Source organism: Alosa sapidissima, chromosome 4, assembly GCF_018492685.1.
Source record: "Alosa sapidissima isolate fAloSap1 chromosome 4, fAloSap1.pri, whole genome shotgun sequence".
Lineage (NCBI taxonomy): Eukaryota > Metazoa > Chordata > Actinopteri > Clupeiformes > Clupeidae > Alosa > Alosa sapidissima.
In genome coordinates, this window is record NC_055960.1 from 26,550,889 (window position 1) to 26,573,203 (window position 22,315).

A 22,315-nucleotide genomic window follows, 5' to 3' on the forward strand; every position below is an offset into this window, starting at 1 on the left:
GTATAGGTAGGCTATGTGGGCGTCTCTCTTCTACTTTAATTTTATTTTCAACACCATTTCTACGTTGCTTGTGGTTTGGAGGAGCAGGGCATTTTGAGAGGATTATGACTAAGCATGCACGTTACTGGGCGAAAGATCTATTGTCGGATCCGATATGTTTGATTATTATTATTACTACGTATCTTTGTTGATAATTTTGCAAAGTGCAGATGGGTCTGTGAAATTGGTCAGCGAACCGCAGTCCGAAGACATTCGGGGCCCTTTTACAATCTGACCGGCAAAGGTCGGAGTCATGCAGCAATGGGAGTAATTGGTTGGCGGAAGATTGATCACTTTCTGTCCAATCAGAGCGAGGGAACGCTAAAGTAAAATAGTTTGGTTGACTCGAGATCTGTGACAGCTCGCGCGTGCAGATGATGGCGGTAAATAAAAGCCGTATACAAAATAAAACCATGAAAACCTTTATCGTAGGACACTAACACCACTGTAAGAGAAAGAACAGAAAGAAATCAGGTGAGTGTCTCATATAGTAGTTGTGATCTTTTATATTATGATTAAAAGTTGAGAGCTTTTGTTTGTCAGTGTTTTGCACAGAAAATGACTTTAATCTTGCTTGGTTGACCTCGGTGTTTTGTTAAAATATTAACACAAAAGTTGATTTAAAAATCTTATTCTGACTTTGAATCATCTGCGAAATCACAAGTAGGGGATTGGGCTATGCGTTGTTGTCAATACCACCCAGAAGTTGTTGAGAGGGATTTCGCTAAAGAGAGGGTCTAGCAGTGGTCTTTGTTCTGGTAAGTAGTGCTACACCAGTATAGCTTGCCTGCTAAAACCAGCTAGCTAGTATACCGTTAGCTATTGATTGTCTGCATTGTCTAATTTTTTGGAAAAGACTGGCAAACTGGTGCAATGGTTGAGATGACGGACAATAATGTATTCCATGTTAAAACATTAATAAGCAGTCGAGAAATAAAAGATACGGCTAACCAAATAGCGTCATGGAAAATCTGGTGAGAGCGAAGTAGGCTTGTCAAAGCCACGTAGTTTGGGCTAGCATTCAGCGCATTGCCAGTAAGCGTAGGCTAGCCATCTAGCAAGCCAACTAACCTTGCTGGTGTGTGATAGCTACAAGTCGCTTGCTTTGCTAGCTAGCTAGCTGAGAGTCTATAGGGTGATGGGCTAACTTAGTTTTGATAATGTTAGGATACACACACCTGAAGTATTATGTTTTTCTATTCTGATACGTTTGTTTCATGACATTCTGGTTAGCATATAGACGATGCAATGATTAAGATGCTCTACAATTAGCCTGTTAAACATCATGGATGTAAAGACCATTTAGCTACATTTTATAACCACCGTTTGAAACGGTGTCCCAACATCACTAAACCTGAGCTATTTTTTGAGACGGCTAGCTGGCTAGCATGCGACCGAACAATACCAGAAGCCTTTCCCCAACCTCGTGAACGTAGGTAGCTGGCTGCTGAACTTTATAACATTACTTCTTGCTTAAAATATCAAGCTGGTTGTCTTTAATGATCGCTTCGGCAGAGACCAGCAGTTCGTTTCCGACGTTACAGGTCTGTTTACAACTTGACTAACAGGTAAAATATTTGCTTAAAATATAACGGCAAATAATAAGTCTGACTTGTGCTGTAGAAAATGTTGATCGGTATACAGATAACGTTAACGTTACCATGTTCGCATTAACGTAGATCGTTAGTATTTGACAGCCGTGAGTGTGTAAATATAACGTTTGCAAGCTGTCTGTTGTATAGGAGATGCATTGCCTAACGTTGCTTTGTATCGGACCATGTCTGAACAATGGTGACAAACCAAATATTTACCCCTTTAACACACAGGCGTAGCCGAACTTGGTAGCTAATTGTGGATGTCTTGATACCTATTGGATGCAACAACCACAATAGTGAAATCCCTAAGATTAACTATTTGCTAGCCTCGTTCTGTATTGACATGTACAGAAGTATTTGGGGACATTTTTGGTCTCCATTTAATCGATTTGGTATTTATAACAAGGTGCCTATAAATAAACGCAAATGAGTGTTGCACCTTCATGTATGTCCTAGGCCTGTGTATTGTAAGATCTGCTACGCAGTTCCATCCCTCGAAATCATTCCCATCTAGGTTTTCCACTTACATTGGAAATTCTTTTACAGTGTTCCGATGTGCGCCTGTGGTTTGAAGTTGGTTGTCTGAAGGCCGCAGTAAAAGTTCTCTCTGATTCTAATGGTGACTGTGCTTTTACCATCACCAGAGGACTAACTGCAGGCTCGTCACTGTAAGTACTCCAAAATGTGGTTTAATTATATGAACTTAAAAACTCCTTTGCAACAAGACACATTTAGAAACTTAAGGATCATCGAAACACTGAACAGCAGCAGGACACCCCCTCTGTGTGCCTGAGTAGACACAGCAGGGGGTGGGGGGGGGGGGTGCAGTGTACTGCACAAAGGACCCAACAGAGCCACGGGAGCCCATTCACTCCGGTAGCAAGCACACTAGGAGCTTGGCCTCTGTGTTTCAGTCTCAATCATTTATAGCGCCATGATGGGAAAGTCCGCTTAATTTTCGTATCTGATGAATTATCTGATTGTATTACTATTCATGTCTTTGTGAGTGTGTGTGTGTGTGTGTGTGTGTGTGTGTGTTGTTCTTTCATCCATTGATGCACATTTGTTTAGTTTGTTTGTTCTTGCTAGTTTTATAAAGTTTTTGTTAAGTCTTATAAGAGTGGAAAGACTTTGTACACGATTTGAAGTTGGAGTTCTCTAAGCACCTGTGTCTTCCTTATCCCCAGAATGTGTTCTCTGTGGACGCGGCGGCCAACGTATCCCTGACTGCGTGAGCACATGCTGTTTCAGCGGTTGCGATGGACCGCTGCAAGCATGTGGGCCGCCTGCGCTTGGGACAGGACCACTCGACGCTGAACCCGCAGAAATGGCTCTGCACGGACTGTGGCACCGGCGAGTCGGTGTGGGCGTGCCTCAAGTGCGCGCACGTGGCCTGCGGGCGCGACCTGCACGACCATGCGCTCGCCCACTTCCAGGCCTCGCGGCACCCACTGGCCATGGAGGTCCGTGAGCTGGACGTCTTCTGCTTCGCCTGCGGCGACTACGTGCTCAACGACAACGCCGAGGGCGACCTGAAGCTGTTGCGCGGCGCGCTGTCCACCATCCGCAGCCCCAACAGGCGCTCGCTGCGCTCCTCGGCGGCGGCAGGCGGTGGCGAGGGGGGCGCGTGGATGGAGGCGGAGGGGATGCTGCGGCCGCCCTCCCAGGTGGCGCTGTGGCACCGGCGGAAGGCGCTGCTGGGCCGCATGCTGCAGCAGTGGCGGCGCCGGCGGCAGGACGAGGAGCGCAAGCGCTGCCGCAAGCTGGAGCAGGAGAGGCAGGAGCGCCGCGAAGTCAAGAGGAGGCTCCTGGGAGAGCTGGCCGGCGGCGGCGGTGGCGGTGGCAGCGGCGGCGGGCCGCCCAGGAAGAGCGCGCGCTTGCTCACGCAGGCACCGCGGCCCACGCTCACACTCGTGCCCTTCAAGTTCCGGGACCCGCCCGAGCGCCTGCCGCAGGTCTCGTCGCCGCCAACCCCGTCGGCTGCCGTGCGGAGACCCTCGGCGCTGTCGGTCCGGAACGCCAATGCCCAGTCGCCCAAGCCGCGGCGGTACCACGCCTCCTTGACCCCGCGGCGCCGGAGGCTGGCGCCAGGCGTCACTGGGCTGCGTAACCTGGGCAACACTTGCTACATGAACTCCATCCTGCAGGTGCTGAGCCACCTGCAGAAGTTCCGCGAGTGTTTCCTGACGCTGGACCTGTGCGAGACCGAGGAGCTGCTGGCCAAAACCAAGACCTCGCAGGGTGTCAAGGGCGTTGTGGTGGGGAGTGGCGGAGGAGGAGGAGGGGGAGCCATCGATGGAGGAGGAGCAGGAGCAGCAGGAGGTGGGACTGGAGCGGTGCAGGGCGAGGCCAGGGGTCCGGCTGCGGGCAGCAACAAGGAGTCCCGCTCGTCCTCGCGCCAGCGCATGTCGCTGTGCCACGAACTGCACACGCTCTTCAGGGTCATGTGGTCGGGCCGCTGGTCACTGGTGTCGCCCTTCGCCATGCTGCACTCGGTGTGGAACCTGATCCCGGCGTTCCGCGGCTACGACCAGCAAGACGCGCAGGAGTTCCTCTGCGAGCTGCTGGACAAGGTGCAACAGGAGCTGGAGTCCAACGGCAGCAAGCGCCGCATCCTCATGCCCATCACCCAGCGCAAGCTCTCCAAGCAGGTGCTCAAGGTGCTCAACACCATCTTCCATGGCCAGCTACTCAGCCAGGTGAGCTCACCTTCCTCCGCATCTCTCTTACCTGTCTCTGCTATCCTTCATGTAGTCTTCCACAGTGCACCGAGTTCTGCTTTGGGTACTGCTGACACATTACGAGCTGTATGTTCTACTTCTCCAAGTTTTTGATTGCTCAAAACTATGTAAGTTTGATATTAATTATAATCAAATATGGTAAGGTTTCTTTCTTTGGGAGTAATTACTGTACAAGTAAGGTATTTTCTTTGCACATCTTTTAAGGTAATCCGGTATAGGTTATTATAGGTGCTGATGTAATCCTTGCTGATTCGAATGCTCTGATGGCTGTAGAACTCATTAAGTCCGTTAGTCTGGAGTCATCGGGCTAATGCATCAAGATTCCTCTCTTACGGGAAGAGGTCCAAAGCCCAAAGGTTTTTTTAACATATGTGCAGTGGTAATAAGCATACACATTTAGGGCCAAACAAACAGAGATATATGCTCACAAGCAATCAGGGGATTAAATTGGCGAATAGAAAAGGGAGAACTGATTCTTGCTGATGATCCAGTGAGATTATCCTGCCTATTAATGTTGGAGGCGTGTTTAATAACTGCTGAATCTGTGTTTTTGGGAGCTTGAAAGCATCTGCTACTCTTTGCTAAACCACAGGGACCTGTGGATCCTAAAGGTTCCCCTCTGCGCGTGGTGTGTGTGTGTGTGTGTGTGTGTGTGTGTGTGTGTGTGTGTTCTGACTGGATACATTCAGCTGTCTGTTACCCTCAAGCTTTAAATACTGCTGCTTTTAAAAGTCTGACTTCTGAAGTAAATTGAAGGACAATAAAGTACTGCGCCACATACTGTAAATAAATCTTTATTATTTGGGCTGTTTTAAGTACTTATTGTGGCTTATGGTCTGGTTATTGTTGTTTGTGTTGCATTACAATGGTGATGAAGTTCTAATTCAATTCAGATTTACTTGGCGACCCAGTACTGTAGGGATGGAGACACTCCTGCAAAGCTGTTTTCCATAGCATCACCATGGCAGTACTGGTGACGCTGCTTAGTGACTAGATGTAGCGCCATTGTTTGTTGGCACACTGTTTTTTCATATGCTGCTAGTTAAACATTTTTGAGTGTATTCGAGGTAACTGATAAAACTTTGTCTCTTGGCTTTGTATAAATGTAGGATGTTGTGGTTCTGTATCCAGAACATGTTGTTCGTCATACAGGCTTAATCGATGCGCGGGCAGCCGCAGACTCATCCGTCATCACTGACATGACAGCAATCTAATAATGAAGTAATTGGACTCCATTGCCTGTGACTCAGAATCTTGCCTTTTATAACAAATCAATTAATCACCCTTAGCAACTCTCCAGTGGTCGACCTTGAGAAACTCCTAACGGACGTATCTACGGTGAGAGGGAAGGATAATCCGTGGCAGTGGCACTGCCTGCTTTCGGCAAGCTGGGTTCAGACTTGCCTAGCCTTCTATTCTCTGCTCTCTTTGTTTGTGAGTAGGTGCCCTGGCCTTGACTACTGCTAAGGCTATACGTATCATTAAATATTAGAGAGCATGGAGAGAAAGTGGAGGAGGGACAACCCCACCCTTTTTTTTCTGGATTGCTGTAGTTCCACATCATTGGGTTGGTAACTTGTAATCAAGGGATTCCCAGTTCAACCCAGCGTCTCTGGGCTCTGAGTGGAAGGCTTCTTGGTGCTCTCGGCAGCTGGCTATACAATTACAGGAAAAAATGTGAAGCCGTAAGCTTATTCTGTTCAGTTGATAAGCCCATCTTAAATGCAGATCATTCAGCTTCATCACAGCACTTGTGACTTGCGGCGTAGTGCTTTTGGGAGAGCCACTTATCATCTCTTTGTTTCTGTTCGTATGCTGCTGCTTGGTGGGGAATATTAATGTACCTCTCTGAATATTATTTATAAATGTATGCAGCCGCTCCTACATTAGCTCTCCTCCCTCATCCTTTCTTCCACCTTGTACCTTCTCTGTCAGGTACCTTTTCACATGTACTTTCTTTCTTTCTTTCTTTCTTTCCCTTTTCCTTCTTTTTTGCCTTTCTTTCTTGTCTATCTTTCTCTCATCTTTTTCTTATTTCTGTGTCCACAATTTGCTCTTAATTTCTCTCTCTCTCTCTCTCTCTCTCTCTCTCTCCCTCTCCCTCTCCCTCTCCCTCCCTCTCTCTCTCTCCCTCTCTCCCTTGGCCTCTAGGTAACGTGTCTTTCTTGCAAGCACAAGTCCAACACGGTGGAGCCTTTCTGGGACCTGTCCTTGGAGTTCCCAGAGCGGTACCACAGCGGGCAGAAAGCCTCCGGCTCGCTGGGACTGAAGAGCTGCTCCCTCACGGAGATGCTGGCGAAGTTCACCGAAACCGAGGCGCTGGAGGGACGTATCTACGCCTGCAACCACTGCAACAGTCAGTACCCTCAGTGCACACATTTGTTTCAACTAAAGGCCTGCACACTGGGCCGGCGATTTATGGCAGGCACCCGGCAACTGTCGCCGTCACATCGCTCTAATCGGCCCCTTTTTATTTTTCAGGGCGATTTTGAAACGTCATAATAGAACACAGCTGTCTGGGACGATGAGTGATCGCGTCGCCTGTAGTGTGTGTAGTAAAGTGATTAAAAGAATTCCACCGTCACGTTTGACTGTCACATTGTGTCGTGTTCTTCAATACACTGTGAACACAAAGTGGTAGATAATTGGGGTTTTGCAAGCATAGACACAGCTCGATCATTTGTGCTTATTGTTATTGTGACAGTCTGTTTGGACTGTTACGAATTTGGAATGCTTGTATGTTAGGTATGAGGAAAATGAGATTTGGTGTTTTCTTTGTGTGACAGAGAAGAGACGAAAGACGTCTCACAAGCCACTGATTCTCACAGAGGCCTGCAAGCAGCTTTTGATCTACCGCCTGCCTCAGGTGCTACGGTTACACCTCAAACGCTTCCGGTAGGTTCTGTCCTCGTCCACTTGTCAGCCTTCATCACCCATCAAAACCTTTTTTGTTTTTCTTTTCTTACACCAGTTCCCAGGACTGAATATTTGGATTCCTCAGTAAAGTACTTTTTATAAAATGGTTACAAAGCAGTTTGAGCAACCACTTCACTTAGAACTAAGTAACTAATTGATAGATTATGGTGAAACTTGTTTTTCAAATTGCTTAATGCAAAATGACACATTGAGAGAGCTTTTAATAATTGTTGAACTTATCAAGGCTTGAATTTCTTAGAGGAAAAATGAAACCTCTGTTGTCAGCGTCCAAACAGATTCTAAAGGCAAGATAGAGATCAGGATATTATTGTAACCTGCAGTCTTGTTGCTGAAGATTTTAATGGGCAAATCACACAAGAGCATTGCTGTTAAAGAGGCCATAGCTCTTTATAGCTTTTCATTAAGAAATGTGTTACAAGCATTTTTTTTTTTTTTTAACACACAACTTACAAAACACTTTTACAAAGAAACACTTCACAAGACAACAGTTTAAAACCAAGAATGATCTAGCTAGGTTAAAAACGTGTTGGAAATGTTGTCTGAAACTTTTTCACAACATAAAAAAACACCTTTTTTGTAGAAATGCAGCCGCCCCCACACATCCGCACAAACACCAGAATGAAAGATGACAAGTCTTCTTTGGTTTTAGAAACCAAACCTTAGCTCTAGTTCCCACCACATTGATGTTGCAATGGATGCCAACAAGTGCAAAAATGCTGTTGTAACTATCCAATGTGGTAGCACACAGATATATTTTTACAACAGAAGGAAATGTACCGAATCACTGCACAGTGTGGAAGCTTTGCATGCCAGTGAAGGCACGTGTGCAGTTTTTGTCACAGATGTCCTTTTCAGGATTAATCAGCTGAGATGGATTTCCTCACAGTTCTGTAGTGGCTACCACTTCATTGTAAGGAACTTTAGGTTACACAAGTTTAGCAATGAAGGATTTTGCTACAGTGACCTCTTGTTGGTTCACATTACATACTGTGTTACTATGTGGAATTGTGGAAGTAAATTTAACCTTTAATCCAAAATATTTTTATATTTACCCTATTGGCCAACAAATGTCCACAGTCCTCAAAGTCTCCCAATACACAATGAGTATTTAAAGTTGAGTTTTACACTGCATTCCAAATTGTGCAAATTACATTTTTCTCAGATTTTCCTAAATACAGTAGTTGATGCAAATGACAGTCAGCATAATTTTCAAGTCAAACAACCATCAAGAGTATAATTTGAATTTTATTGAACAATAATTTTTTTATTATTTGAAAAATAAAAAACTCAAAATCACTGTTCCAAATTATGCACAACAGAGTTTCAAGACATTTTATAGGTTGTAAAGAACTAAAAATGGTAATTTGTTGAATTTGCAGCATTAGGAGGTATTTTAAATCAAAAGCTATTTCAATCAAAAACATCTTAACAGGCCAAGTTACATGTTAACATACATGCATCCATTGAACTTGTAAGTTCTTGGAGAGTTTCTGCTTTAATGTCTTTGCAGGATGTCTAAATAGCCTCCCAGAGCTGCTACTTGGATATGAACTGCCTCCCACCCTCAGATATTTTGCTTGATTATGCTCCAAAGGTTCTCAATAGGGTTGAGGTCAGGGGAAGATGGGGAGCCACACCATGAGTTTCTCTCCTTTTATGCCCATAGCAGCCAATGACCCAGAGGTATTCTATGCAGCAGGAGATCAGTGTTTCCCATACGTTGACTAAAACATGTCTCTGCCACCTCCTTGCTGACGTCTCAGCCTTGTTGGGACATGGTGGCCATTCATCATCCATTACTCCATCCATCTGGACCATCTAGGGTTGCACGGCACTCATCAGTAAACAAAACTGTTTGAAAATTATTTTTTTAGGGGTGACCGAATAGTAGGTTTATGCACACTTGCAAACTTCTTGAGGATCCAACACCTTGAGGTTCGCGGGACTCCAGAGGCACCAGCAGCTTCAAATACCTGTTAGCTGCTTTGCAATGGCATTTCAGATTTTTTTTTGGCAGAAACCTTCCTTATTATGCATTTGTCTGCACGAACCCGCCTGTGTTCTGAATCAGCAACACATTTCTTCACAGTACGATGATCACGCATACGTTTTCGGGATATATCCAATGTTTTCATACCTTGTGCAAGGTAGTGCACAATTTCACGCTTTTCAGCAGCGGGGAGATCCTTTTTATTTCCCATATTGCTTGAAACCTCTGGCATGCTTAATAATGTGGAACATCCTTCTTAAGTAGTTTTCCTTTGATTTGGCTCACCTGGCAAACTAATTATCACAGGTGCCTGAGACACAATACTATCCATGAGTTTAATTAGGAAAAAAAAAAAATGTTTATGACCCTTAAATCTAATTTGCATAATCATTTGGAACACTGTGTATTGTGGTTCTCTTAGCCGTACATATTGCATTGGAAACAATAAAGCTAAAACTATCCCCTGAATCACCTAAGGGTCCACAAGTATAAGTATATATACTCTTTTGATCCCGTGAGGGGAAATTTGGTCTCTGCATTTATCCCAATCCGTGAATTAGTAAAACACACACAGCACACAGTGAACACACAGTGAGGTGAAGCACACACTAATCCCGGCGCAGTGAGCTGCCTGCATCAACAGCGGCACTCGGGGAGCAGTGAGGGGTTAGGTACCTTGCTCAAGGGCACTTCAGCCGTGCCTACTAGTCGGGGTTCGAACCGACAACCCTCCAGTTACAGGTCCGAAGTGCTAACCAGTAGGCCACGGCTGCCCTGGTTAGCCCATATATAGGTGTTTGTGTGTGTATATAGCTGATATATAAGGGCTGTGTGTATATACGGTATAACAGCGTCTTGACGTTTGGACTTAATGGACGAGGCAGAGGCAAGAACGTAGTGGAGTAGAGCAAAGCAGGGTGGAGAAAATAGCATTTTTAATACAGGTAAATTCACAGAGTAAAATTTCTCCGTCACCACAATAGCACAATGTGCCAATTTAACTTAACTGAGCCGCTCTCCAGATAACTCGACAATCCTATGTGGTTAAATACCCATCTGCGTACCCCCAGAATTCATTTGAACCCTAGATATTGAATTGTGTTCTTTGCACAGCCAAAGCTAAACTGCCTTACCTTTTCCTGTGCCTTCGGCATCATAGGTGGTCTGGAAGAAACCACCGGGAGAAAATCGGTGTGCACGTGGCGTTTGATCAGGTCCTGAACATCAAGCCCTACTGCTGCAGAGACTCCGCCTCTGGCCTCCACCGAGAGGGCTTCACCTATGACCTCTCTGCTGTAGTGATGCATCATGGGAAGGGCTTTGGCTCAGGACACTATACAGCATATTGCTACAACACTGAGGGCGGTGAGTACAGGCAATCTCAGACCGGAAAGAGCTATTACATTTGCTTTGCTGGGGAAGTCAGAATGGATTTCACCTCAAAATACCTATAGCTCTACATTCTTGAATTTCCCCTGGGGATCAATAAAGTATCTATCTATCTATCTATCTATCATTTTTCATGAGGCCATTTTCAGACACATAATTATGGTCAGAAGGAAAAATCCAAACTACTACTGACTAATAATAATAATAATAATAATAATAATAATAATAATAATAACTTACAAAGTGTTGTCCCATAAAGAAATTCATGAAGAGAATACTGTTCTGAAATGGATGCTTGCATAGAGCTTAAGTGTTGTCAACTGTGAAAGCCCTCTCTTAAGGCATGCTCTGCTGTGTGTTTGCATTTGGGCAGGTTTCTGGGTTCACTGTAACGACTCGGTGATGAACGTGTGCTCTGTGGAGGAGGTGTGCAACACTCAGGCCTACATCCTGTTCTATACCCAGCGCTCAGCGTGAGGGCCGGGGCTCCGTCAGCCGCACCGCCTGCCTCTTTTAACCACCACCAGCCAATCCTGCCCCTGCCAGAGCAGAGAGACAGCCAGCCAGAGACGGATGGGGACCTGCTGCCTGCATATGTACAGACACACACCAAGACACACACACACACACACACCACACACCTCACACACACACATTCAGAGAACCATTCTTAACCAGGGCATTTTAAACTTAGGACCAAGCTCTGCGTTCTGAGCAGGGTTGAGCGTGGGGCGTGCAGGGTCTGGCCCCTCCCATTCAGAGCCTTGCCCCCTCCCCTCTTGCCCACACCCCCTCCCCCCAGATGGACGTTGCCGCTGCAGCAGCTGCTGCAGAGCAGAGTGAGAAGCTGATGTTCACGGAGACGTTGCACAAGACGTGAGGTTGTTGGTGAGCCTCTGTTAGGCTCTCAGATCGCATCTCTTCACGTTGTCAGAAAAAAAGAGAGGGCATTGACCGACTTGATTGATTGATTGATCGTTCGATTGACCGATCGATTGAATTATTGATTGAATGATTGTTCAGATTTGAGGGGAAAGTTATGGAGAGGAGTGGCTTGTCTCCTTCCAGAACGAGAGCAGAGCAATATAAAATCGACGTCACGACAGGAAATCAACAAGCAAAAATCAGGAAAAATCTTTGACTTTGTAATACAAGTTTGTTTTTTTTACTACTCTGCTGTTTCTATTTGGGTTGTGGCTGTTGTTATTAAACCTCTGTCGCCAGGTAATCAGGAAATATCACTGCTGTCCTATCAATCATGAATGGAAGGAGTACATTTTTAAGAAGAAAGAAAGAAAACAATGGGTTGTGATGAACTAGTAATGAAACAATCTAATGACAATGAATGTCTTGTTCTTTTGTTTATTTTTTTGTTTTTGTTTTCTTTTTGTATGGGGTTGGGTTGTGGGTTGTAGTTTTTTGACTCCATCGTGAGGGTGGAGAAGTAGACCAGTGGTCAGCTAGAGCTGTGGTCAGCAGCTCTGGCCCTTTAGTCCTGTGTTGTGAAAGCACCTGTGATTACTGTACTGATCAAACAACAGATGCCAGATGATGATGATGATGATGATGAAGATTAAAAGCCTAAAATACACAGCTGTTAGTCGGAGGGTTTTACTTTATTTGTGAGCACTTCGTGGTTCAAATGCGCGCTTCCTGGTTTAAATGAGTTCAACATCTTCTATTGAGTGTAATACAATATCTTACTTGTGTTTCTGTACATACAAGAACGCTGTTTTACTGGCTTGGAAATATGCCAGAGGTCACATTATATGATTGCAAGTTGTTAATCTTTGGTTAATCTTTAAAGATATACTTGTTTTTGTTTCTTTTCATTTGTAAATATGTATCAGATAAAACTTTACTTAAAGCTAGCTTAGCAAATCATTACCCACTGTTAAATAAGCAAGATTGTTTGAGCTTCTGTCCTATTTTGTAAATGGTCTATTTGCACCTTAGCAAATGGCTTATCCCTCTTTATCCATCGCATGGCAAATCTATGCAAATGGATTGCCCTTGAGTCAGTGCCTCCATCAGATAGCTAGGATTAGGAATAGTCTACACAAAATGTTGGACAAGCCGTGTCCTACATTTTGTCCAGTGTACTGCATTTTTTTCTTTTCGATATGTTGAAAGCCCCTTTTTTCATTTCAGTGCAAATGAATGTGGCTTTCTACTCAGTAGACCTTTGCAGTGAATAGGAAATGCCACAATGAGAGATTTGTGTGTACAGTTTATATGCACAAATAGTATGTGATGCTAAGGGTCATGCAGAATTTTGGTATATTTATGGAACGAGGTGATCAAACTGACCTTCACTCCTGTAGAGACCCATAAATACCTGATCAGAAAAGAAAACACAAAAGGCCTGGAACCCACAGGTTGGTATTTTATCCTTACTTGAAAACAGATCTTTTGTCTTTCCTGCCTTTAGTCACTTAATTTGGAGAGACATCCTTAGTCTCCTCTCTTTTTAATGTTTATTTTAATGTAGTGTTTGTAGTCACAGGTGGTTACAAGGGCGGCCTCCGGTGTATTTAAGGAGTACTACCGGCCAGAGAAGTGCAAAGGCGTTGTGTGGAAAATACAAACTTGACTAAATATGTGCTTTAAAATATCAGGCACACCATATAAGATGTACTGACGGAATTGAACAACGAAGGACCTGTAAAGCATGTTACATCTGAAAGCATGTCATGTCACTGCTTGGCTCAGCCATTGCTATACATGTCAAGTATGGTGTCACAGCTGACCTCTACAATATTATTACAGGCTAATTAGCTCCTGTTGTGTTTGGGAGCAGACACCTGGGTATGTACAGTATGACAGCCTGTACATGTCTGGCTGTGGGGTCAACAGATGCAACCAGACTTCACTTCACTCAGCACTTGGGGTAATCCTTGGCACCATCTTGACACCATACATTTTTGTAATTTGTAACGTTATGTATGGTGCTGTGAACCCTTGATTTGACTGGACGATGAAGGTTACAGAACAGCACCATTTAATGAGCCCTACATCCCAATTTATACCCACAAATTTGGGTAGTTAGTAGTTTCAGGAGAAAACACTAACACAGCTCCTGCTTTATACTAATAGAGCACAGTAGTAGTAGAATGGTGCAGTAGTAGTAGAATGGTGCAGTAGTAGTAGAATGGTGCAGTAGTACCATAACACAGTGGGGGCCGCGAGGGGGTGCCAGGGGGGCCTCAGCAAGTTGGAAGGAAAAATAAAAGGAACAAATAAATACACTTGAAAATTTAAAATATACCTATTACTATGAGGGTTGTTATACAATGTCATTATAATATTGTGTCGCATATCTGGACATTATATTTTCCATTATAATGACTGAATAATAGTAGAGTGATAGCTCTCATATAGCAGAAAGCCCCAAATACAATTTTTACACACTGTATGCTCTATCGCGAAGTGCTTGTGGCTAAAATAATTATTAGGATTAGCTTAATGTATTTTTACATTTGCCGTAGTATTGTCGATGGGTTTAATAACACATTAAGGGGGTCCTTGGCCAGAACCTAGTGGTATTTTGGGGGCCTTGTCGTGGAAAAGTTTGGGAACCCCTGCCATAACATCGTTTTGTGGAAAAAGTTCAAATAGTGTTAAAAAAAAGGGCTGGTCTTTTCAGTGGATGTTTGCACATTTGTAGAGAGGGATGAGAGTTCCATTGGGTTTAATGTTTGGTTTATCCTTTTAAAGAAGATAAAACTGTTTCAGGACACTTGCCAAATGCTATCAGGGAAAACGAACACACCACACAAATCAACACTTTTTTCCCCTTTGCTGAAACTTCATGGCCCACACAGAACAATTCATCTGTTCCCGTCCAGCAAAAAGGGCTTTTAATGCTTTGGAATGATCAACTTCTGGCAGAAGTTTTGTGGCGCATTTGTTTCGCTCCGTCGCCATCTCAACCCATTGGAGCAGAAACGCCTTTCACCCATCAGTCACACACGAGGATTAGGGAAGATGTGAGAGGAGTTCAGTTAACTGTGAGCAATGGTTTAATCCAGGCGATTAAGGAGGGAACATCTAGTGGAACCGAAGCAGAATCTCACAGGCCCTTTAGAGCCTGCAGAAAATTCTCAGCGTTATAAGGTGTCAAAGCGGCCATAATCCTATCTACACACACACCTCTGGAGTCTAGATTACTGGTATAAACAACAACAACAGAAACTAGTTACACTGTTTCAGACAGGCCCATATTTTTTGTGCACTATGTAACTGTTCTGTAATGCTGTGGAGTAACTATTAGGACATGGCTCTTGCAATTGCAATAGGTTGTTTTTTTATAGACAGCACAAGCAGGCCCCTCCTGAAACATACAATAATACCATACAATTAAGGTCAATTTTATTCTTGTTGTGACAGTGTGTGAACGTGTGTGTGTGTGTGTGTGTGTATGTGTTAGAGGGGAGTGGGTGGGGGGGGGGGGGGGGGGGCACACTGTGTATATACAAAGAATGATATGTAGATGTTCAACTGCACTCTTACTCTAGGTCACACTAGGGAAAGATTCCTGACTATTAAGCATAGTCCTAGACTAACAGAGAACTTCAATGAGGATATCCACTTAAAACGTTTTTGTGTCAAATTTAGGTGTCATTTTGCAGTGTGTATAACATTCAAAGGCACAGGTCTGACCAGCAGGTGTCACTAAGTCACATGTGTGGCAAACTATCCAGCACTTGCCAAGTGACGAAAGCACACAGTTGTGAAAGAAAGGCATGTCAGTCCTATGTCAAATCTTTTATTAAGAATCCAAGAGAGCTGTGATGGATCTATGGTAGCAAACTGGATAGAAAGGAGTAATGATGAAACATGCCAGTGAATCTGATATCATATAGATTCTATGATGCACTACCACTGTGGTTATAAAGACGGTTTGATGGTCTGGCTGCGTTATGGAATTATGGTTAATTGCTGTAGAGATAAATCTCAGCTGTTCTTTCTCAGGTCTGTCAATATTTCATCATATGTCATAAATAAAAAAAAGCACACCCTTTTTTCATCCTTTTCAAGCGAAATCAAAATACTTGAACAATATGCTAAAAGGCCAAAAAGACACAAAAAGCATGATATGAAAACATTCAAAGACAATAGAATTTCATTCATATAAATTCACCAGGAGAACTAAATGTAATTTCAATGAGCCCCAAGCATGTCTGACAACTTTGGAATGTTTTTACCCCTCCTGTCATAGCAAGCTATGGTCATGTCTCCTTGCAAAATACATGAATGCCAGAGTGCAGGCATGCATAAGCACATTCTCAGATATTCAGCACATAAGCTGATAGCTTAATATCACACAAGGCCATTGCCACATCCTCAATGCATCTTCTGATTATCTTTCACCCTGTAAGGGTTACCTCAAACAAAATAAGAAAAGAAAAATAAATCCCACTTGGTTTAGAGCAGAGACTAAAGACACACAACAATGGATGAAGAAAAGAAAAAAATCTAATTTAAAAGGCTATAAAATTCACATTGGGGCCCATGATGTTCAATCACTGCCAGTCGTAAAGTCTATACAAAGATGATGGAAGGGGCGGTAGGATAACCAAACCAGAGCTGTGTCCATCACCCCCCATCTCCTCTGTCTTTGTCTTTCTCAGATGTCTTCAGAAGGGCTGCCATTCTTTCTTCCAGCCTTATCAGTCACGCCTCAGTCATCGTTGGCCATTAGTTCTCATTAGTCAGCCTTCGCATGCAAGTCGGGCAGTTCACAGCGAGCTCACAGCCACCCAGCTCGCGAAGCTCGTGGATTTCAGCATCAAATCCCCCCAATTGTCACAGCTTTTTTTTTTTTGTGAACAGGATGACGTGCCGCTCGATAAAAACGGCGACCTCGTGCCGGGAAAAGTGCAAATCGTTCATTAGAAAAAAAAGCACACAACTTCTATCTCCTGATGGTAGTCATGCAGCAGATTTAGTCGTGTCTCAAGTAGGTCTGTGCTTCATCATCAGATCCGTTTCTCCCTCCGAGCCAGTTAATGGGGAGGAGAGGGAGTGCTGGGTGATGGAATCAGAGGACCAAAAAGAGAGAGGGAAGGAAGGAAGGAAGGAGTGAGTGAAATAAAGAGGTGAGGTGGAGAAAAAGAGGAGGAAGAAGAGGGGTGTAGGGGGGGGCAAGCTCAGCTGGGGAGCAACCAGAGCTCGAGGAAGTCCCAGTGCTTCCAGAGGGTGAAGAGGAAGAGGGCGAGGAACACAGTGGAGGCGACGCGGGTGCGGGTCTTCATGAGCGGCGTGATGAAGTTGGCCATGGTGGAGACGAAGACCAGCAGCACGGCCATCAGGGCCAGGATGACGTTGATAAGCTTGCCCAGGAGGGCGCGCGCATTGGCGTTCTCCACCCCCTCCAGCTGCACCACCTGCTGCTGCTGCTGCTGCAGCTCCAGTTTGGTGATGCGGGTCAGACAGGACTCCACAGCCTCCTGTACAGGTCAACATACACACACACACACACACACACACACACACACACACACACACACACACACACACGCAATGTGAACATTAACATGTGCACGTGGACACAGAAATGCATGTGCAACTCATTAACATGCGCACGTGGACACTAAACATACAAAGACAAATACAATGTACCCAAACCTGTGCACACTTGATGTTGGACAAGCACACACATTCAGTTATACATACATGTATTATGTTTACTTTACCCTTGTATGTGTACATGAAATACAAAACCCCATGACTGGAAGACTTTCCTCTGTTTACAAGCTCTTCAAAAAGACACAGGTCTTTATAACACAGGAACACAAGCATTGCTTGTAAACCTCACTACAGATTCCTTGCGTGTCTCACACATAAACTATGGAGATATTGCTGACCTGGATGTCTCTGGCTCTCTCGTAGGACTGGTAGGCCACCTTCTCCTCCATGCTGACCAGTTCTTGTTTCAGGTTGGTCATTTCGTTCTGATGGAGTTCAGTCAGATCGTTCAGCTGCTCCTCGAGCCGCTCATACCTATAAACACACGTCCATTAATAATCTCCCTCCCCAACTGTAGAAGCATTTAACATGTTCTAACATCTTTGGTATATGTATCAGCTTCTTCCATGTGTATTTCATTTATTTCTGTACCATTTGTCTTAATGCTAAATCCAATAAGAAAACCAACATGGCCATCTATCATCTCTGAATGAAACGCCATCTGCCCAAGATAAGGATGATTTTAGATTGAAAAAAAGAGGAAAGTAATAATCCTCTCCAGTATTTAGTGCCAACCACCAGGATTCGCCATTGAGCAAAGGTTCATGAATTAGAGTAGTCAAATGAAATGATACTAATCAAACTAATACATCATCTAGCTCAGGGTATGGCTGGAACAAACATTCATTAAGCTGCCATGCTGTTGTTCATTACCAACCCAAGTCCCATCTGGATGTATTCCTGTCTGTTTCAGTGCATGTCTAACTATACAAATACTGTATGCCACTCTGTTACGCTACACAGTTTTCTGTGGCTCTATGTCCCTGTATTTTTCCATCAGTATGTCTGCGTTTCACTGTTTGCCTCACTGTGTCATTAAATCTTTTTAATTTCTTTTTCAACATCTTTCAACATGTCTGTTGATCTGTTTCTATCAGTTACATATACTATAGGTCAACCTGTGTCCTGGCCTGTAGCTCTCCGTTTGTCCTTGTTGTAACTATCTACTTGCATCACTGCATACCTCCCCTGTACATCTCCCTCTCAACTTTCCATGTGTGTCTCTGGGTCCTTCTCAATACGTCTCCCAGTCTCTTCACTGCATTCACTCACTCTATGTCTGTCTCCCTGTCGGTTCTGCCACTGTGTTTGCCTACCTTTGACTTTACCTCTCTTTCTTTGTGTGTCCAGACCAGACAGACTGTCTCTTTTCCTTTCGTCTGTCTGCTTTAACATTTCTCGTAGCTAGTCTATTTCTACCAGTGTGATTGTGTTGGTGTGTGTGTGTCTGTGTGTGTGTGTGTGTGTGTGTGTGGGTGTGTATCCATCCATGTGTATGCCTGTACCTGTATCTCTCCTCCTGCAGGCACTGGGTCATGTAAGAGTAGTCGCTCTGCAGCTGTCCCTTCATGTCCTCTATGGCATCCTCCATGTGGGCCTGGCTGGACTTGATCTCCTGGAGCCCCTCCAGCAGGGCATCCCACGAGCTGTGCACATGGTGGTGGTGGTGGTGGTGTCCGTCCAGACGGGGGCTGCCCAAAATGGCCGCCCCACCTCCACCACCACCACCACCACCACCACCACCACCCCCACCGCCACCACCACCGCCGCCACCACCACCACCACCACCACCACCACCGCCACCTCCACCTCCACCACCACAACCCCCACCTCCACCCCCCCCAGAGTTGCTGCCGGCACCTGAGCCGGAGGTGGCGCTGGAGCACTCGTCGTCGCTGCCGTACTTGGGGCTGGAGACGAGCGTGGCGCTGCCACTGAGCGCCCGTGGCGTCTCCTGCCCGTGGCCATCTTCCAGCGGGTCTTTGAGCTGGGCGATGTTGTCGGCGCTGCCGAACTTGTTGCGGATAAGGCTGGCGAACTCGCGCGGCTTGGAGACCACGGCCGTGTGCGTGAACGCCGACACGCCGCCCTTCATACCCTCCACCATGCCGCCGCCGAAGCCGCTGATGCCCGCGCGCATGTTGGCGCCCACGTCCTTCAGGCCCTGCTGCATATCCCGCAGGACATCCTTGGGCTGACGCCCTGGACCGTTCTAGACAGGACGGAGAGAGCGAGAGAGTAAAAGGGAAGTGGGGAAGAGAAAATAAAGACAGAGAGAGAGAGAGGAAGACAAGGAGGAGAAAGAAAGAGGACAGAACAGAGGCATAGAACAGGAAAAAGAAGAAAATAAGAGAAAAGGGGGGAATAAGAGGAGAGCAGAAAAGCAGAGAGCTGGGGACAAGTTAAAACATAGTATGGGTGACTGAAAGATCAGGTGCTGTGCTGATGTTCCACCTCATCCAACAGCAGCAATCCAGTTTATGTTTACACCTGGGCAGTCTGTTTGGTGTGTATTCAGCCCATGGTGCAATAAACACCTGGGCAGTCTGTTTGGTGTGTATTCAGCCCATGGTGCAATAAACACCTGGGCAGTCTGTTTGGTGTGTATCTACCCCATAGAACAATGACTGCCACTTTCAAATTACAACAGGCCAACCATCCACATCCAGTAAATTGTGCAATATCCAATATCCACCTGGTTCACCACCTCTGTCGTTCTACCCATCTCTCTCTAATGTGTTTATGTGTCTCTCTACATTTTAACCACACAAACACACACACACACACCTGTTCAATCTCCTTAAGTTTCTTGTGGTAGTGCTCCAATTTCTTGTGCAAGTGTGCAATGGTCTGCGCCGACTTCTGGTTCTTCTTCTCAAACACCTGCTTGATGCGTGCCCCTTGCTGCTTATCGGCGTTGTGCGCCAGCTTCAGGTACTCGGCCACGTTCTCGTCGCGCGCCTCCTGCTCCACCCGGATCTGCTCGGTGATCTTGAGGATCTTCTGCTGCAGGTGCTCCAGGGCGGCGCGCGTCCGCTGCATCTCAGCGGCCTCCAAGCCCGCAACCGCGGCCGCCGCGTCCACGCTGATGTTGCCATCCGAACCCCCGTGGCTGGTGGAGGGCGGCAGGCCCAGCGTGGACACCTCACTCTTATCCAGCTGTGCACGGAGGGAGAAGGGCAAAGAGGAAAAGGTGGAAAGGTAGAGAGGTGTGAGAGAAGAGAGATAATGAATAACAGAGGAGGGAAAAGAAAGTGGCCAATGTGAAAGGAAAGGAAGAACAGGGAGGAGAGAACAAAAGGGATGTTTGCTTTCAGCCAGAAAAGATCCTGATCGAACACTGAAACTAAATGAAAAAAGAAAGGATGAACTGCAGATTATAAATCACGATGAGAGAACAGTTCAGTGTGTTTCCAGTGCACTTGGAGATTCAACTGTGTGCACATTATAACACACCCTCCGTCGCCCCACAGCTCTTTGTGGGCACTTATTTGTTTGAATTGGCCTTAAATTCTATTTGCGTGTATGTGTGTGAATGCAGGACTAAACTAGCCATTGTAAGCTGCAGCGTTTCATAAGGGAAATAAATAAATAACCAAATATGAACTAAATAAATAAATAATTCCACTGCACTGTAAGCAAAATATGGAACATCTGTCCAGGCAAATCTCCCAGTAGCAGCTTGATGAATCAAGGGCATGCTTGCATCAAAGCAACTTAACAGTAGCATGCCTTTATATCAAATTATTGCTTTGGCCTAATAATGGTGATGACAAGGAAAAAGCAGATTTTGCATACTCCATTCCTTGTCTAATGTACAGGATACAATAGGCTAAATAAGAGAGTGCATCAGACAAAAAGATATTGTAAACATGACATGAGTTCATAAAACCTCCTAGTCATAGTCCCAGTCAGTTTGACAGCGTCTGAGCTGCCTTTCCACTGTGAATCAGCTAGGAGAAAATTACACTGGAGCTCAGCGAGGTTAATAATAGTCTGCACGCGGTAGGCTGTGCCAGTTTTGAGTTTGAATATTTGCTCCCCACAGAAAAGAAGGGGGGACTCGTCACGGGGTTAATCATTATGCCCTGTTGCTGTGACTGACCTCTCAACCCCGTTATCTCGTCATCCATGGCAAGCCACCAGACAAAAGGGAAAAGGAAAGGAAGAATATAAAAGCCCGCAGGAAATGTAGGGTAACTGAGGCCATTCTGTGGGCTAGGATCGGACGACACCATCTCACACGTTCACACAGCTGCCCTACTTCAACTGGCATAAAGCCGGCGTGCTTCTGATGGCGTTTTATTTTTTATTTTCCTGCGATCCGAGAGATACACGAGCTTCACGGGTGCTCTCCGCAATGATCTCAACAGCCGGTCACCGGATGACATTTTTAGAAAGTAGGTTACGCCAGAAAGCCACACGGCAAATGAGTGGATTTAACCGCAAAAAGCAGGGAGGATAAAATCCATGTCAACGTGTATAGCAGCCAGGGTACTTGCATCTATTCGATATCCCTCGAACACTTAAGATAAGGATTTTACACAGAGACCGGGCTAAGATGCGGAGATTATTCGAGCAGAAGGAATGCACACTGCACATTGGCTTCGCCGCGTAAACACAGCCTTGCACAACACATACATCTACATGCACAAAACACACCATGGCAACCATGGTTGTTTTAAACCCAGGGATGAGCGAAAATGACCAAATGACAAGCTCTTAGAGGCCAAACGTAAGATGCCTGTGATGATGACTGCACACAGATGTGGCGCTGACTTAAACATATGTGAAGACATGCACTGCAGCATGGCAGAAAACTGGATGATGATGTTGCATGACGGAGCAATGGATGGTTACAAAATGACAAAACAAACAAAAATAGTGACGTAAAAGAAGGCATACATATCAACCAAAAAGCATGGTGATTATAATATCAATTTGGGAACATTACCATACTGTTTAATCCAGGACTGGCAGTGCCACTGCAGCTCTGTATAGGAGGCCCATCCTTCTCTCTGTTACCTTCCACACCCCACCCCCTCTCTCTCTCAGTCACAACAGACTCACTCCCCTCCCCAAAACCCCCTCTC

At 45.2% G+C, this 22,315-nt stretch overlaps 2 protein-coding genes across 5 annotated transcripts; one reads left to right on the plus strand and one right to left on the minus strand.

Annotated features, from left to right (window-relative positions):
* The first annotated feature begins 52 nt into the window (after positions 1-52).
* Positions 53-12,282, plus strand: usp49 (ubiquitin specific peptidase 49). 4 transcript variants are annotated; one of them, XM_042089663.1, is made up of 7 exons: positions 53-513; positions 2,181-2,302; positions 2,822-4,333; positions 6,527-6,731; positions 7,162-7,270; positions 10,462-10,667; positions 11,065-12,282. In XM_042089663.1, the coding sequence occupies exons 3-7, from the start codon at positions 2,894-2,896 to the stop codon at positions 11,166-11,168; spliced, it is 2,064 nt and encodes a 687-aa protein (XP_041945597.1). In that variant the 5' UTR covers positions 53-513; positions 2,181-2,302; positions 2,822-2,893; the 3' UTR covers positions 11,169-12,282. The 4 variants fall into 4 exon arrangements, with proteins under 4 accessions (XP_041945597.1, XP_041945600.1, XP_041945598.1 ...); XM_042089666.1 differs by lacking the exon at positions 53-513 and adding an exon at positions 520-797; XM_042089664.1 differs by lacking the exon at positions 53-513 and adding an exon at positions 813-1,607.
* Positions 12,283-15,443: 3,161 nt separating this feature from the next.
* Positions 15,444-22,315, minus strand: tmcc2 (transmembrane and coiled-coil domain family 2). Its single transcript, XM_042090539.1, has 6 exons — positions 22,177-22,315; positions 20,010-20,381; positions 19,026-19,434; positions 18,728-18,935; positions 17,561-17,696; positions 15,444-17,143 (listed from the first exon to the last, which is right to left on the minus strand). The coding sequence occupies exons 1-6, from the start codon at positions 22,177-22,179 to the stop codon at positions 16,844-16,846; spliced, it is 1,428 nt and encodes a 475-aa protein (XP_041946473.1). The 5' UTR covers positions 22,180-22,315; the 3' UTR covers positions 15,444-16,843.